Source organism: Pelodiscus sinensis, chromosome 2 (genome assembly GCF_049634645.1).
Source record: "Pelodiscus sinensis isolate JC-2024 chromosome 2, ASM4963464v1, whole genome shotgun sequence".
Taxonomy (NCBI): Eukaryota; Metazoa; Chordata; order Testudines; family Trionychidae; genus Pelodiscus; species Pelodiscus sinensis.
In genome coordinates, this window is record NC_134712.1 from 36,225,165 (window position 1) to 36,242,243 (window position 17,079).

Genomic DNA, 17,079 nt, shown 5'->3' on the forward strand with positions numbered 1-17,079 from the left:
TAAAAAGCTAGTGTACGTCTAGCATCCAGGGAATGGAGAACTTGCTCCTTAGAGGAGGCATGGGGCTTTGGAAAGAAAACTGGGAGGTAAATTTCTTGGGACAAATGAAACGGTGACACCACCTTGGGGAGAAAGGCTGGATGAGGGTGGAGCCTCACATTATTGTCAGTAAACACTAGGTAGGGTGGGTTTACAGTTAACGCCCTCAGCTCGGAGACCCTGCGAGCTGACGTAATGGCCAGTACGAACACAACCTTCATAGTGAGGTGCTTCAAAGAACACATGGCCAGCGGCTCAAAAGGGGGCAACACAAGTCTAGACAACACGAGGTTAAGATCCCAAGCGGGAAGAGTGGATCTAACCGAGGGATACAACTTATCCAAATCCTTAAGGAACCTTTTGACTACAGGGTCAGAAAACAGAGAAACTCCTTCTGAACCAACATGGAAGGCGGAGAGAGATGCCACATGGACTTTGATAGAGGAGGTAGAGAGGCCACTGGACCTAAGTTCAAAGAGGTAGTCCAGAATGGATGGGACAGGTGCACTCCCCTTCTGGACGCCCAAGACGAGAAGTGCCACCACTTGGCTGCATACGACCGCCTGGTAGACGGTTTCCTACTACTTAGGAGCACCATCTGTATCTCCTGGGAACATTCCCTTTCCGGTTGGGTCAGCCCCAGATAAACCAGGCCATCAGGTGGAGAGGGCTGAGATTCGGGTGAACCATGGTCCCCCTGTCCCAGGGTTGGGTCAGGAGATCCCGAACCGGCAGGAGTGTTACAGGCTCCTCGCTGAGCATATCCACCAGGATAGGGAACCAGAACTGCCTGGGCCACTGAGGAGCTATCAGGATGACCGTGGACCTGAAGGTCTTGACCCTGGTCAGAACCCTGGGAATTAGGGGAAACGGAGGGAAAGCATAGAGGATGCCCGCTAGCCATGGGAAGGTCATGGCATCCCCCCAGGAGCGTTCCCCCAGTCCCAACAGGGAGCAGTAGCTCCGGCACTTGGTGTTGCATGCCGAGACAAACAGGTCTAGTAGGGGACAACCCCACCTGCGGAAGATCTGACAGAGTGTCGAATTCTTGAGAGACCATTCATGGGCTCCGAAGGACCTAGTTAGAGCATCGGCCAGCAAGTTTTTGCACCCCAGCAGGTACTCTGCCTGCAAAACTATGTCATGCTCTACGCACAGGTCCCAGAGGCACAGAGCCTCGCGGCAGAGGGGAGGCGACCAGGCTCCCCCCCTGCCTGTTGAGGTAAAACACAGCCGCCGTGTTGTCCAGGTGGATCAGGACAGAACGGCGAGAGAGCTTCGACAGGAAGGTCTCGCAGGCTCTCCTGACTGCCCTGAGTTCCCAGACATTTATGTGCAGAGCCCGCTCTGCAGGGGACCATAACCCCTGGGTCCTGTGACACCCCAGGTGTGCTCCCAAACCCAGGTCGGAAGCATCTGTGACCAGTGTAAGTGAGGGGGGAGGTACATTGAATGGAAACCCGCTGCACACCACCGCCTCCTGTGTCCACCATTGTAAGGAGGCTATCACCTTCGGGGGCACTGTAAGAACTGTGTCCCAGAGACCCCTGGACTGGTTGAATGCCCTTGCCAACCAGGCTTGCAGAGGCCTGAGCCTCATTCGAGCATGGCGTACCACATATGTACATGCTGCCTTGTGTCCCCGCAACCTCGAACAGACCCAAGTGGTCATGATGGGGAACCAGGTTAACTCGGAGACCAGCTCCACTATGGACAGAAACCTGGTTCTGGGGAGGAGTGCCCTCACGTCCAGGAGGGCACCTACGAATTCGAGGTGCTGGGAAGGAATCAATGATGACTTTTCCTCATTTAGCATGAGCCCCAGCCTTACGAAAAGGGCCCTTGTGAGGGAAACATGGGCCTCCACTTGTTCATAGGAACGACCACAAATCAGCCAGTCGTCTAGGTACGGAAAAACGTGTAACCCTTTTTTGAGGAGAAATGCCACTACGACCGTCATGCATTTTGTTGAAAGGCCAAATGGGAGCACTGTAAATTGGAAGTGACATCGGGAAACAATAAAACGGAGAAACCTCCTGTGGCTGGGTCTTATTGCCACATGGAAGTAAGCGTCCTTGAAATCAAAAGTTGCGTACCAGTCTCCTAACTGTAAAACTGGGATAACCAAGGCCAGGGTTACCATTCTGAACTTGGATTTCACCACCATCTTGTTGAGGTCCCTGAGATCTAAGATGGGACGAACCCCGTCCTTAGGTTTTGGGACAACGAGATACCGGGGACCCTCTCCACAGCTCTCTTTTGGAGGAGCACTAGCACCTCCTGACGGAGAATGCCTTCGTGAGAGGTGTTCCTGAAAAGGGACGGGGCGGGAGGGTTGGAAGGGGGAGGTATAGCCATTTCTGACTATTTTTAGAACCCAGGTGTTGGTGGTGATTTCTGTCCAGGCATGGGCAAACCGGGATAACCTGGCCCCAAACGAGGCTGGTGCGCGACTCTCTAGTGCTTGGGCTGCTGAGAAGAGCCTTGACCAACCCCACAGGGGTTGTCCTTCTCGGGCAATGTCGACGACCCCTTGCGGACGAGGGGCCCGCCACTGCCACCACACCCCCACTGGGGGCACGAGGACGGTGTCTCCAGTAATCCCCACAGGGGACCTGGGACTGCGTTCTCCCATTGTCTGTAGGGCAGCTGTCGACGCTAAGGGGCTGGCGTGTGGATCCCTAAGGACCTCGTGTCCTTAAGCATATGGAGCCTGGAGTCCGTTTGATCTAAAAACAAGGCTTTTCCGTCAAATGGCAGGTCCTGGATCATGGTTTGGACGTCTGGAGGTATTCCAGACACCTGCAGCTAGGCACCACGGCGCATAACCACACCTGACACCATGGTGTGGGCTGCAGAGTCAACAGCATCCAGGGAAGCCTGAAGGGCTGTGCGGGCAATGATTCTGCCCTCCGAAGTGATGGCCACAAACTCCTGATGGGTCTCGGCAGGCAATTTATCCTTAAACTTATCCATGGACTACCAGGTATTATAAGCATAACGACTCAGCATCGCTTGCTGGTTCGCAATGCGGAGTTGCACCCCGCCAGTGGCATACACCTTATGGCCCATCCGGTCAAGGCGTTTAGGCTCCCTAGCTTTCAGGGATGGGCCCGGCTGGGAAAGCCTCTCCTTTTGAGCCACAGCCTGAATGACCAAGGACCCTGGGACAGGTTGGGAGTACAGGTATTTGTGCCCCGACTGGGGAACATAATAGCGCCACTCAACTCCCTTTAGGGTAGAGGTCAGGGTCGCTGGGATCTGCCACAGGGCATTAGTAATCTTGGCCACGGTTTTACTAAGCGGCAAAGCCAAGCGGGTGGGCACATCATCCGAGAGGATGTCAACCATGGGATCCGTGTCCTCCACTACTGGCTCCACTGGGACAACCAGATTGGTAGCCAGACACCTAAGCAGATTCTGATGCGCTCGAGCATCCATAGTAGGCAGTGCCGGTGTGGGATCTGCCAAGGCTTCATCAGGAGACGATGATGACGACGACTCCTGGACAGGCACCAGATCCAGCGTAGGGCCCGGTTGAAGAGCCAGCTGGGCAGGCGGCACCATTTGCAGAAGTGGCTCCGGCACCGAGGCCTGTGGCTCAGCAGCAGCATCTGTAGCAACCGACCTCTGGGGAGAAGGAGAGGGTCGTGACAGCAATGCCGACGGTTGAGCACAGTGCCCTGAGCCACTGGACACCACAGAGGAGGGCACAGGCTCCTGCCACTGATGGTAAGCCCACAGCATCCAGAAAGACCATTGCGGTTCAGGCGGCCAAGTTTTCTGCACCAGTGAACTATCATGCTGGTGCCGAGAACGGGATCTGAGTTGAGGAAGCTCTCGAGGACTCCGACCTGAACGACGCCACATCAGAATCCAACGAGTAGTCTGACTCAGGCCAGGGAGGCGCAGATGATGAATGTCCTGCCACCAAGAGGGGGTGGGGGCAAACCTGGCCATAGAATCGGGTTTGCCCGCGTGCGTGCAATGAGAGCATGCCGGCACTGGGAAAACCGGTCCCAGTGTGGGTGCTGTTTGCAGTGCCTGTTGTGGCACTGGGAGGACAGGTCCCAGTGCTGTGAGTGGAGCCAGTTGCGGCACCGGGAAAACAGGTCCCGGTGCTGGGAGTGGAGTCGGTGCCGGGAGGGCAGAGCCCGGTGCCTGAATTGGAGCCGGTTGCGGCACCAGGAGGATAGGTCCCGGTGCGGGTTGTGGTACCGAAGTTGGAATCGGTTGCGAGGAGAACCCCGAAGAGGCCGACGTCACCGATGATGGCGGCACCGGCATGACCCATGGGGTCGATGCTGGTGCCTGTAACGGTGCTGAAACTTGCATTGGTGCTGAAGAGGCTGATGCTGAAGGGCCTGGTGCCGATGACTGAAACGGCACCCCGGGAAAGCTGCTCAGTGCTGGTACCGATGATGGTGCCGCAGGGCCTGGGTGATACGGCACCGGAGCAGCCAAGATGGGGTCTGGAAGAGGTCCCAGCATCGAGGTAGTCGACTCCAGTCGAGTGCCAAGTGAAGCCTGGCGGCCTGTGTCTAGGCCGGCACCAATGTGGAGGCACGCGGTACTGGTCCCACAGGGGACGGTCCTGCTGCATAAGCGACCGGTGCCGTCTAGTCACGTCGGTGCTGAGGCAAAACCGGTGCCAACACGGCCTCCGGCGTAGGTGACTCCACCTCAACCTCTCCACCTCAACCGACGACGGAGGGGAGGTAGTGAGGTTAATAAGATCATGTGCCGCCTCAAAAGTGTCCGGCGTGGAAAGGCGGTGCGAGGGTAGTTGCCCTGGACTGGACTGGTGTCCCACTCGCTTACGCTGCACCGTGGTGGATGAGGACGTGTGCACCAGAGACTCGGCACTGCGGTGTAGGCCTGACTTGGACTTCTGGCTCGGAGACCTATCACGGGACGCTCTTGACCTCTTCGGTGCCAGGGAGTGAGACCGGTGTTGAACCCTCAACACCGAGACCCTGTCTCAAGATGGGGCATCGCGCGTGGATGCCGGTGTACTACGCACCACAGAATGTCCAGCCAGTGCCGGCTGTAAAGCCACCTCCATGAGGAGAAGTTTTAGACGAGAGTCTCTCTCCCTCTTAGTGTGTGGCTTAAACGACTTGCAGATCTTACAGACATCTGTAAGATTGGCCTCACCCAGACACCTCAGACAACTGTCAAGAGGGTCTCCTTTGGGCATAAACTTTGCGCAGACAGCGCACAACTTAAAGCCTTGCGGCCCTGGCATTCCTCACCCCCGAAGGGGGAGAAGAAAACAAAGAGACACTAATTATCTAACTAATTGAACTATTTAGAACTAACTACAATGCTAAGAGAAACGGGAACCATGAACTGAACTAGCAGAGAGACACGCTCCAATGACCGTCACAGGCGGTAAGAAGGAACTGACGTGGGGGAGCGCCAGCAGGGATACTTATGCCCCGCCATGGCTGCACCACTCCAGGGGGCACCCTGCCAGTGCTACGGGTATCGCTAGGGAAAACGCTCCGGAAGATGCGGTGCACGCACCTAATTTGAATGGACATGAGCAACCACTCGAAGAAGAAATATACTCTAAATTTATTTTAAATATAAAATGTTATCTGAACCTTAGAAAGACAGACATAACATAACCCTGAATCCCAACAATTTTGAATTTGGGGAAAGGACAGATTAGAATCTAGATCCCTTCCATTGGAAAGGACCCTCTTCAGAAACTCCTGCTGTTGATTTGATTTAAGTTTGAATTTGGATATGATCTCAGTTAAATGTTCATAAATTTTTGGGGAGGTGCATGTTTAGGGTTCCATTTCAGGTCATCCATAATCAAAACACTGAGGTGTGTAGAAAAAAAGAGGAAAACAGATGTAAAAATCCTGAATCTGAAGAAGTGGGATGTGCTCACAAAAGCTCATGATACCATCTACATATTTTGTTAGTCTTTAAAGTGCTACCAGACTTTTTGTTGTTTTTTAAGTTTTTTGTTACAGATTAACTTGACTACTCCTCTGAAACTTAAAAATCCTGAAGATACATAAACTTTTCCAGTAGAACGAAAGAAAAAGGCATGGAGGGAGAAGGGGGGACGAACTGACAAAGTTTAAAAAGAATGTTGAAATGATTTCTGCAATAAAAACAGCCATACTGGGTCAGACCAAAGGTCCATCTAGCCCAGCAGCCTGTCTTCCGACAGTGGCCAATGCCAGATGCTTCAGAGGGAATGAACAGAACAGGTAATAATCAAGTGATCCTTCCTCTGTCACCCATTCTCATCTTCTCACAAACAGAGGCCAAGGAAAACATTCCTACCCATTCTGGCTAATAATAATAATGACTTTATTATAGCCCTCTATTTATCCCAACTTGGTCTTTTTCTATGATGAAAAGTCCCAGTTTTATTAATCTCTTCCCTCATATGGCAGCCTTTCCAAATCCCTAATCATTTTTGTTGCCTTTTTCTGAACTTTTTCCTGTGCCAAGATATTTTTTTGAGAGGAGGCAACCACATCTGTACACAGTATTCAAGATGTGAGCATACCATGGATTTATATAGAGGCAATAAGATATTCTCTGCTGTATTCTCTATTCCTTTCTAAATTACTCCTACCATTCTATTTTCTTTTTTGACTGCTGCTGCACAATAAGTGGATGTTTTAAAAAACAAAACAAAAAACTATTCACAATAACTCCAAGACCTCTCTCTTGAAGGCTAATTTAGTCCCCATCATTTTACATGTAGAGTTGGAATTATGTTTTCCAATACGCATTATTTTGCATTTATCAACATTTAAATTAATCTGACATTTTGTTGCCTAGTCATCTTGTTTTGTGAGAGCCTTTGAAGCTCTTCACAGTCTGCTTTGGACAATGTTTGTTCCATGTTAACTGGCTCTGCATGGTGAATCATATAACAGTGAATGATTTGTAATCCCAATTGTTTGAACACTAATATATCTAATCCTAATTGGGTGCTTTCAGCAGGCAGCAAGTGCACTGGGAATGAATGGATCAGTCTTTCCCAGCTGAGAAAGAAATATTCGTTCTCTTTCACCTTGCCAAGCAGTGCTTCATTTCTTCATTCACACTGCTGTCTGCAGCAATCCTGCAAGCTTGGCAAACCAGTGACAAAGTGATGACAATGGAATTTTTCAGCAAATGCCCTTACATGCTCTTGGAACCCCCTCTGCATTTCACTTAAAGCTGTAGCTAGTCTAATCCACACCATATCACTCAAAATTTAATCAGCCGTGGTCCTTGGCATTCCAGTGTTAGGCCAATGGAATATCAAAACACCAAAAATTAGTAGGCTATCTAGAATGCAGTATCTCAAGTATTTGTCTGACACAATGAGATGACAACCAATGATTCAGGATTCTGTGTGCAGAAGCATACTGAGAGGCAAAGAGAAAAATAGAAGCAACCTTATCTACTGATTTCATCACAGGATGAAACCACCAGATGGTAGGTCAGAAGTCTACAGTAGGTGGGTGGAAGGAATAAAGTGTTAACACAAAAGATCTTTTCACTATGGAGTACAGAAGCAGGATATCATGCAGTAAAGCTGGCTGAGAACCATGTTTTCCTTTCCTCTGCAGCCAAATGTAAATTGTGGGAGAAAGTATGGCCTAATGGAAGTAGAATCACAAATGGTAGTGGAAGTAACTCACTACCATGAATTGTAAGTTTACTGGAGAGGAAAACAAGGACTAGAAAGCACAGTCATCTGGAGGAACAATCTGGAAGATTCAGTAGTAACATGTAATTCTCATACTGTAAGGAGGAGAAGGGTGTCTTACAATCAAAGGAGACAACAGACTTTTTTTTGTCAGATTATAGTGTGCTAGTGAGGAAGGATGGTCTTGTGGTTAAGGCACTGGGCTGGGACACAAAAGATTTAATTTAATTCTTGGCTTTGCCACACCTGATTTGCCCACAGCTCTACTAATTTATCTGTGCCTCAGTCCTCAATCTGTGAAGTGGTGATAAACAATTATTTTCTCCCACTCTTGATCTGTCTTGTCTATATTGAAAGATCTTCAGGGCAGGGACCTGTAGGTACAGTAACTAACTCAAAGAGGCATCAATATCATGTGGGACTTCTTGGCGCTACCATAATAAACATTAATAATGGTGATACATGAGGTCATATTTAGAGCTGGTCAAATTATTTGTTATTAATGATTAATTGTAAATAAAACCTATTTTCATTTTGCAAACACAAACTGATCCAGATTTCTGAAAATGTTTTGTTTATAAATATTTACACTAACAAATTTGCTTGGAGGTTGTTTGACAGCTCTCATGTCAGCCATATGCTATTTGTAATCTGTAACTGATCACTTCAGTCACATGGTATCTGATCGTTTTCTGACAATCTTTTTGAAAAAGGATAATAGTGAACAGTGAGTAACGAGTAGGGTGCTTCAATAAATTTTGTACTAATAATCATCAATGATAAATCTGGTGAAAGTTTTGGTATTTGGAACATTTTCATGAATTATGCCCATTTAAATACTCGTGAACAACAATTAGCAGATAAATAATAGTGAACAAATTTGCTTATTTTATTGATGAAAATATTTTAATAATTTTGGTATTATACAATCAATTCTAATCATAACACTGAGATTTTAAGAATTTCTTTATTTAGGTGAGGGGAAAAGGCTCAATAAAATATCAGATTTTTCTTTTTATGTATATGTGCTAGAGTTTATTTATTTTTAACATATGGTGCTTATAAATCTTACTGTAAATATGTATAGATCTTGTTCTAATGATATTACAGCCTTCTTCCTTAAGCTATACAGCAGAACAGAATTCTTTGTTTCAAAAGCTCCTGTGTTTCTTGGACACTCGTCCAGTTACAGACACACAGAACTGAAGAGGAGGATAGCATGTAAAACTGAGTGTTAATTGCCACAAATAACAATTGTCAATTACTCCCCTGAGAATTTTCTGTAAGTTTTAAAAAACTGAAGTACATTTATTAGAGCTGCCCCAAGGCATTATGCACGTATGCACATATGCACGCACACACAAAACAGAAGAGGCCCTCAAATGTTAAGCGTTAGTAACCTGATACAGTACTTTTAAGAGAACACACACATATAGCTATACTACTGTAAAGTGGTCTAAACAGTTCTTTACAATATTGTAGGCAGTTTTGTTCTATTTGATCAGTAGTTTCATATAAATGCACACTTCTTTGAAAAACGTAAAAAATTTCAAACATAATGAAGTGTCTCACGATGCAATGTTTTACAAGTTTTCTGTGTAGTTTAGGAAGAGAATAAGATTTAAGGCAAATTTGCTTAAATATCAGAACCAAAAACATATACAGACCTGTATCAGCCCTCCTCTTAAGTCAAGATGAATTTTAGGAACAGATTGCTCTGGACCAGGATTACCACTGTGCTTACACCACTTAGCTTCCACATTGACAGAACAGCAGAAGGGGCCTATAAGAGCTCTGCTTCTTCCTTTGAGACTTGTTTTAAGGAGAAAATCATTTATTTCAAGAACAAAAGATGATCCATGAATTACACCTGAAAAAAAAAGGAAAAATACATTATTTAGCTTAGTGGTGTGTGTGTTCCCTCAACATACAAATAGTCTAGAAAGGCTTCCTACGGCAAGATCGTGAATCTTTCCCCCTTACTGGTGAGCAATTATTCATACATGTAGTCTCAATAACTTTAGTAGGACTAATTGTGTGAGCAAATGCCTCACCAACATAATTAAGGTATTCACAATCTGGCCATACTCCTTTTGGTTTGTTTTCAGTTTGCTTTTCCAACATACTTCAGTTCACTTTATGTAGATTTTCTAGTTATGGAGCCGGTATGTTTCATGCAAATATTTTAAAAAATACTATTTGCCAGAACATGATGATGTTTTACATGAATAAGTATTTTAAGTATTATGAATAGAGACATTTTTCATTAAAGTATGAATTTATAAAGAGAATATTAAGAATATGAACAGCTACTACATTTATTTTGTTCTAAACTGATAGGAAATAGCCGTTTTGAATTATTCTCTCCACTTTCACTCAGATTTCTCAGTGTAATATACTGCCTGGATAGAGTTCTTAACAGTTTTTTGCTTGAAGTTAACTCAAAAACAATCACAGTAATTCAAAATACATAACATGTATTTACTAAAATATATCACTTTAATCCGAACTTTTCACAACATAACTATTCACAGAGGACAGAGTATTATAAAACCTTGAAAGAGCTGAAGGCAGGTTAGATTTAGACTATTACCTATGTATTCTTGTTAGCAGGGCTTGACAAACCGCGGTGAAATCTACTCGTCAGCCTTGCACTGCACTTGCGCAAGAACCGCATTGCACGTGCCACCGGTGAACGGGGCGACCGTCTGAAATCTACTTTCCACGAGTGAATAGATTTACTGATTTGTCGAGCCCTGCTTGTAAGCTATAAACATGTTTAGCAAAGTAACACCACCTAAAAAAATAAGTTCTCTGGTGAATTTAATAAAACAAATTGTACCTAAAATCTCTTGACTCTTCAGGATATTTAGATGCAAAGCAATACAGCAGAGGCTGGGCTACATTTTCCCTTTTGCTGTTCATTTTTGAAATGGTCATAGTGAATATTGAATTTCACCATTCTTAGTTCACAGTGCCTATAGCTTATTTTTCTAATGAAATTTGATACTTACAAAAGATGAAAGATTAAAAAATACCCAAGGCCTACAGCATACAGATGTTTCAAAGGACTGTACTATGCTGAATTTTCAAACCTTTGCTAGAAGAAATAGTCAACTAAAATGGAACTCTATCCTGAGTACAATGTAAATATGCCTGGTTTAAATATGTGGGAAGGTTTAAACTTCTCTGATGAATCGCTTTCAAAATCCAGGAAAAGTCTGTCTTATCTTCTGATAGTTTAATATTACTATAATGCCAAGAATAATTGTATAATGTAATGATCTATAGTTTCTTAAGAATGTTGTTTGTGTTATGGAAGAAAATACATAATGAACTCAGTTCTTTTCTCAGATGCATGTTCACAGATTCCATCAATTCTAAGAGAAATACTAGAAAAAATCCAATCTCACTTCCATAATTGCAGAGGTATTGTACTGTGTGTGCGTTTTGAATAAGAAGAGATTGGGTCATACACTAGGATAAGTACCCTCTGGAGCCCACCTCTGTAGAGTTCAATATGGGGCAGAGTGCAGGAAAGCATGTAAAGACAGAGGTAGGACTAAAGGGAGCCCTACTGTGGCAAAATACACAGGGACCAAAGAGAGCTACCTCCACTATTGGACTGACATACATTCATAAAGCTACTTTGCAGTCCATGGGATTATTACTTAAAGTTCTGAGAGGGAATCCTAGCCCCAATGGTAGTCAACAGGAGAGTGGCCAATGATTATAACAAGGCCAGAATATTAACCTTTGTCTCTGGATAATTCAATTTGGATGCTGGATTTGGCCCTGTGTGTGAAAATCAAGACCCGATTAGATGAGGTTCTTTCAAAAAGAATGAACAGAATAAACTAGGGTTGCCAACTTTCTAATTGCACAAAACAAAACTCCCTTACCCTGCCTCTTCTCTGAGGTTCTGCACTTCTTCAAGACCCTGCTTCTTTTCTTAGGCCATTCCACTCACTCCATCCCCCTTCCCTCTGTTGCACTCTCCCCCAGACCATCACTAATTAGCTCATTTTCACATGGATAGGGCAGAGGTCTGGGTTGCCGAAGGAGGTGAGGGCTCCGACTGGAGGTGTGTGGGTTCCAGGGTGGGGCCAGAAATGAGAGGTTCAGGGTGTGGGAGGGGCAGAGGGTTGGGATGCATGAGGAGGTGAGGGATGCATGCTCTAGGAGAGAGTTTGGGTGCGGGAGGACATGAAGGGCTGGGGTGTGGGCTCTGGAGTGGGGTTAGGGTTAAGGGGCTTGAGCTGTGAGGTTGGAGCTGAGGGGTTCAAAGTATAGGAAGGGGTTCTGGTCTATGACAGAGAGGTTCAGGTGGTGGAGGAAGTGAGGACTGGCTGGAGGTCTGAGCTCTGGGGCGGGGCAGAGGGAAGTACAGTGTGTGGGCTCTAGGAGGAAGTTTGGGTATAGGAGGGGTTTGAGATGCAGAAGGGGTTGAGGCTCTAAGAGGAAATTTGAGTGCAGGAAAGGTGCAAGCTCTAGGACAGAATTTGGGTGTGGAAGAGAACTCAGGGTAGGGGCAGTCAATTTCGTTGGTGGAGGTGCTGCAAGGAGTGGGATCTGGGCAGAGCTTATCTTGTGGTGTTCACTGGAAGCACTGACATGTCCCTTCACCCTTTGGTGAAAGCACATTTCTTCATTTAAATCGAAAGTGAAAGTGCTGTGTAGCCGCAGTTCTGCCAACAGCTGGGAGCTTTTTTGACAGATCCTGTACTCCTCATTTCGAAATGGTGTGTGATCGGCATAGTGCCGGAACGTGAGTATGCAAATGAAGCCCGGGATATTTAAATCCCGGGCTCATTTGCACTTTCGAAGTGCTTTATTTGCAACCCTCTACTGACAGAGGGATGCAGTCTGGAGGTAGCCCCAGTAGGCTGCACCAGGGAGAAAGGACTCTCTCAGCCTTCTATCACTACAGCAGCTTGGGGCCAGGTGAAAAGTGCCTCTGAATAACCTCTCCAGCTCCAGCAGGTACATCTGGGGGAGAGGTGCATGTCTCCTGCCTGGGGCAGGTCCAGGTTTGTCTGCCCCCCCTTCTTCTCAGCCAGAGTGAGGAATGCAGCAAATTGTGCACTTTCCCATTGTTCCCTGACAAAGGGGAACAGACAGTAATGCTCACGTATGAAATGGAGGGGGAGAAGGGAGGGAGGGGCAGGGAAGGAGAGCTTCAGTGACCCTTCCCCCACACTCTCTATAAGGCGTCTGCGGAGTGGAAGGCTCGGGGCAGAGGTAACATGCTTCCAGCCAGTCTTGTTCACCTTCCTGGTGATTCTGTCTCTTTTCTGTATGGTTTTCAGAGAAGCAATCCCATTCCAGACTCATTTCATTTTCTTGGCCCAACCAAACCCTGACCTTGCTTTAAGTTATGATAAGAGAAAGCTGTATGCCAAATTTGGTGATCCTAAATCTTATCAATTAGGAGGAGTTCTTGAACAAACAAGCAAACAGGCTGACACACAGATAGATTCTCAAATACATAGATACACAATGAAAAAACGCAAAGACTAGTCAAATAAACTTGTACAAATGGCAGTCTTGAGAGAGCTAGGAGGATAAGTACTTAAAGAAAACAGATGAAGACTGATACACAGGAACTACAAAAACACCTGAGTGAAGTATGGGCTTTAGGGAAGCTTTTCTCACTGGTGTACAGGTTGTCCTTGCTATAGGTCCAAGATATGTTCTAAAAAACTTGGACTTACAGTGAAACAACTTAAAGCGGGGAATTTTTTTTCCTGTGGTTGACTTCCATTCGTGCAAATTGGGCTTTTTTTTGCATGACTTAATAGGAGGGAATGGGAGGCCTTAGAAACACATCAGTTCCACAAGTGTCATTGACTTTAGTGCGGAACAGATGTATACCAGGGCGACTTATAGCGAGGACGCCCTGTATCACTCAAGTAGAAATCCAAGTAAGCTGACATTCGGCGAGAAATATATTAATATTTTAAGGGAAAGGAAGTGAAGAAATATCTTTGTAACATTAGTATGCACAAGGGTCTTAATTACGTATTTCTAAACTGAAATACAGAGCATGAATTGAACTTGTGAAACTCCTTTCCTATTACTGACTAGATCATCTTGGAAAAGTAAAAAAACCCTAATTCTCCTCTTCTGTGCTCCCCTCCCGCACGCTGCTTTCAGCCAGCTCTTTCATGGATCTCTCTCAAACATCTTGTGTAGAATTCTGACTTCAGTTTAAACAGATTAAATCATCGTCACCATTTCAAGAGAACTTGATATGGCAACACACAGAAGTAATATATCTTCATAAACGATTGTTGTGATATGCAGAAGTTAACTTGCTCTGTTTGGATTATTGCTTGCTGAATACCAACATACTTTTCAGTGAGTGCAATAATTTAGCTCTAGGAACAATTAGTTTCATGACTTTAAAAATACATTTTCAGGAGACTAATAAATGTGAAACACTTGCTTTGGACAATGTTTACCAAATTCTGCCAACACTCCTTTGTCAGGCTCCACTCAGATGCATAATAGCACTGCAATGTACTGCCATACTGACTGAGCAAAATCAAATTTAAATAAGGCTTCTGTATGTCATTATAAAAATTATACGATGACATATGCCAGAAGGGCATATACAGGTATTTTTAAACAGCTGGATAAAATCTATGACTACTAGATGTATTATAATATATGACTACGAGCATGTGTTAGAGATGAACTAGAAGTTGATTTGCATAAGAATTAAGACTTAAAAAAGAACACTGAGTACAATATAACTTCCTACAAAGACAGAAAAAGCTTTTAATGTTCAATCATATCATCTTTCAATATTTAATGTCCACTGCAAGGACAATTTTGACAAGGTCACATACATGAAGCCAAATATGCTAAAATAAAGATGAGAGGATTTACTATTATCAGTATTAGAAAAATCTGCAGTGGTCACCTTGTGCATGTGTGCAAGAAGGGGTCCCGATAAGAAGCCTGACCTTGTCTGTTACCATTTCAATAGAGGTAATAAGGCAGAGACAAATTCTAACTAATGCAATAAAAAAAATAACCAACCACCTCACTTTTCGCTAATGATCACTTTAGGTATTATAGTACACATAATAAGTGACCATAGTATAGTTCCTTTAGTCCTACTGGGTCAGAAAGGAAGGAAGGGGCCATAACTCAAACAAATTGCATAGTCTTTGTCTTTGACAGTACTTTAAAATATTGATAATTTGGAAACATTTTTAACAATTCCCAAGTATCGAAATAAGTAAAAATGCTTCTTTCCTTCTACATTGCACACTAGATTTCTGCATGTCATTACTATCCCAGGAAATAGTTGAAAGATATTTGATCTGGCATCACTGCCACACTGATAAGAGTTCAGAGTAGAGTTCTGAATGATAGATGTGTACATGGGAAGCAATTTTTTTTTAAAAAGCAAACGTGGCAATTTACAGTACAGTACACTTGTACAGTAAAATAAATAGCATTGAATATTACACAGACTATATTTGGAAAAATTTTCTTGAGGTCAGCCATGGCTTTGTCATAAATCCTGTATACAGGTGAGTGCATTGTTGTGCTGCCTCAGGAGGCGCACCAGCAAAGGAAATTGTATCAAAGAATCACAATCTCCTTCCATTTTAATATGTTTAGAGTGTATGTGTGGGAGTACTGCATGGCTGCACACAAAAATTCTACCTCCACACACCTCTTCCGGAGAACCATGCAGGAGGCAGCTGCTCCGGTGGGCAGGGCTGGCTGAGATGGTGTTACGAGGGAGCTAGGACCTGCTGCGGCCACGTGGCAGGGGGATGCCTGCTCTGCTGGCTGGGGCTACCACGTGGCAGCGGCGGCTGGGGCCGGGAATGGGACCTGCTGCATGGGGGGTGGGGAGGGGATGTGCTCCAGTGGCTGGGAACAGGGCCTGCCTCATGGCGGGAGGGGGAAGGTCCTGCTCCAGCAGCTGGGAATGGGAGCTGTCATATGACAGAGGGAAAGGGGAAATGCCGCAGCTGGGAAATGCCGCATGCTGGCGGGGGAGAGGGGCTTCTGCTCTGGCAGCTGGGAACATGTATGTGTTAATAAATTGGGTACTACGGTGGCACAAATCCAAACCAGTGCACAAGACCTCAATATTAGTGCACAAGCCAAAACTCACTCCGCTCATGGTTGGAAAATCTTGGAGGGAACACTGTGTGGGGTGGTGTGCCAAAGCTCCCAACTGCCTCCTCCTCATAGCAGCTCTGTAGAGACAACTTTCTTTCCTGTAGCTATTCATGATCTTCTGGCTCGTAGAAGATTAATTACCATATACTCTTCTTTACCAATTTAACTCAAGGAGGAAATATTTCTAAGTCCTTGAGGAGCTGCAAGTTTTATTTCTTTGTTTAGTTTATGCAGATGGAATTATTGGTATAAAATTATTTGTCAGGATTCTCTTTGTCATTACTTATTAATGTCAAAGTTGACCCCCTCCCCAAAGGATTTTTTACACTAAGCATTTTCTAACTACTTTCATATCCATATTTTGTATTGTTATAAAGGTGATAATGAACAGTGAAATTTGGTTGCTAGTATTCATTGTGTCTGTATTCAGAATCTGTTTTGCATTTGCCAGAGAAATGGAAGGTATTTTTTAATATCCACATTGGTTACGTCTAGAATGAAAAGTAAATTTATCTTCTCCTTTGGTAAACTTCAGATGTCATAAATGGGTCAAGCAGTTTTGCTATATTCTCTCTTGGAATCTTGTAACAAACAGCTGCAAAGATAATGGAATAGTAGTTCTTGACCAAATAACTAGGTAGGGAAAAAACTGCAGTTAATGTAAAAGTTACCAGATTGAATAGTGACTAACCTCAACAACTAGAAAATGGTGAGATAACTGGTTAGGGAGAATTTTCCAGGAGAGATTAATTTAGCAATCTACTGACTGCTCTGGATTTCCCATTAGTATGGAACAGAATCTTACAATGGTTCCTTCTCCCCCAGAGAACAATATTTGCACATTACTGATTAACAATTCTTTACTAAAAGAGCTTTTCAGGATTGCATAGGGACACACATGGGCTCTGTAAAAATATGAGATGTGTAACACTCGGTAAACAGAAAGTAATGATCTTAAACAGGCCAAATCCTTGAACTCGTCATTAATAAATGTCCCCCTGCATTCAGCAGTCCTGGCTGCTGGGAGCCTGTTTTCTTCAAGTACTTCAAACACTAAAATCCAGGAACATTTATTATTTTAATCCATTACAGGCAGTGCTTGATTTAACTTTATTGGTTGTGGTGGTGGTAGTGGTTATAGTGGGGGTAGAGCAATGTTCTTTAACACATCATTTCAAAAGAGCTTAATTATATTTTATAGCTTGGGCCAGGAA

At 44.7% G+C, this 17,079-nt stretch overlaps 1 protein-coding gene across 6 annotated transcripts in view; it reads right to left on the reverse strand.

Moving 5' to 3' along the window:
• Nucleotides 1-17,079, reverse strand: part of VPS13B (vacuolar protein sorting 13 homolog B) — a 999,042-nt gene that overhangs the window by 166,796 nt on the left and 815,167 nt on the right. For all 6 annotated transcript variants that reach the window (XM_075920306.1, XM_075920307.1, XM_075920304.1 and 3 more), the window contains one exon: nt 9,382-9,584. In XM_075920306.1, the coding sequence (XP_075776421.1) occupies nt 9,382-9,584 (203 nt within the window). The remainder of the gene's footprint in view (nt 1-9,381; nt 9,585-17,079) is intronic.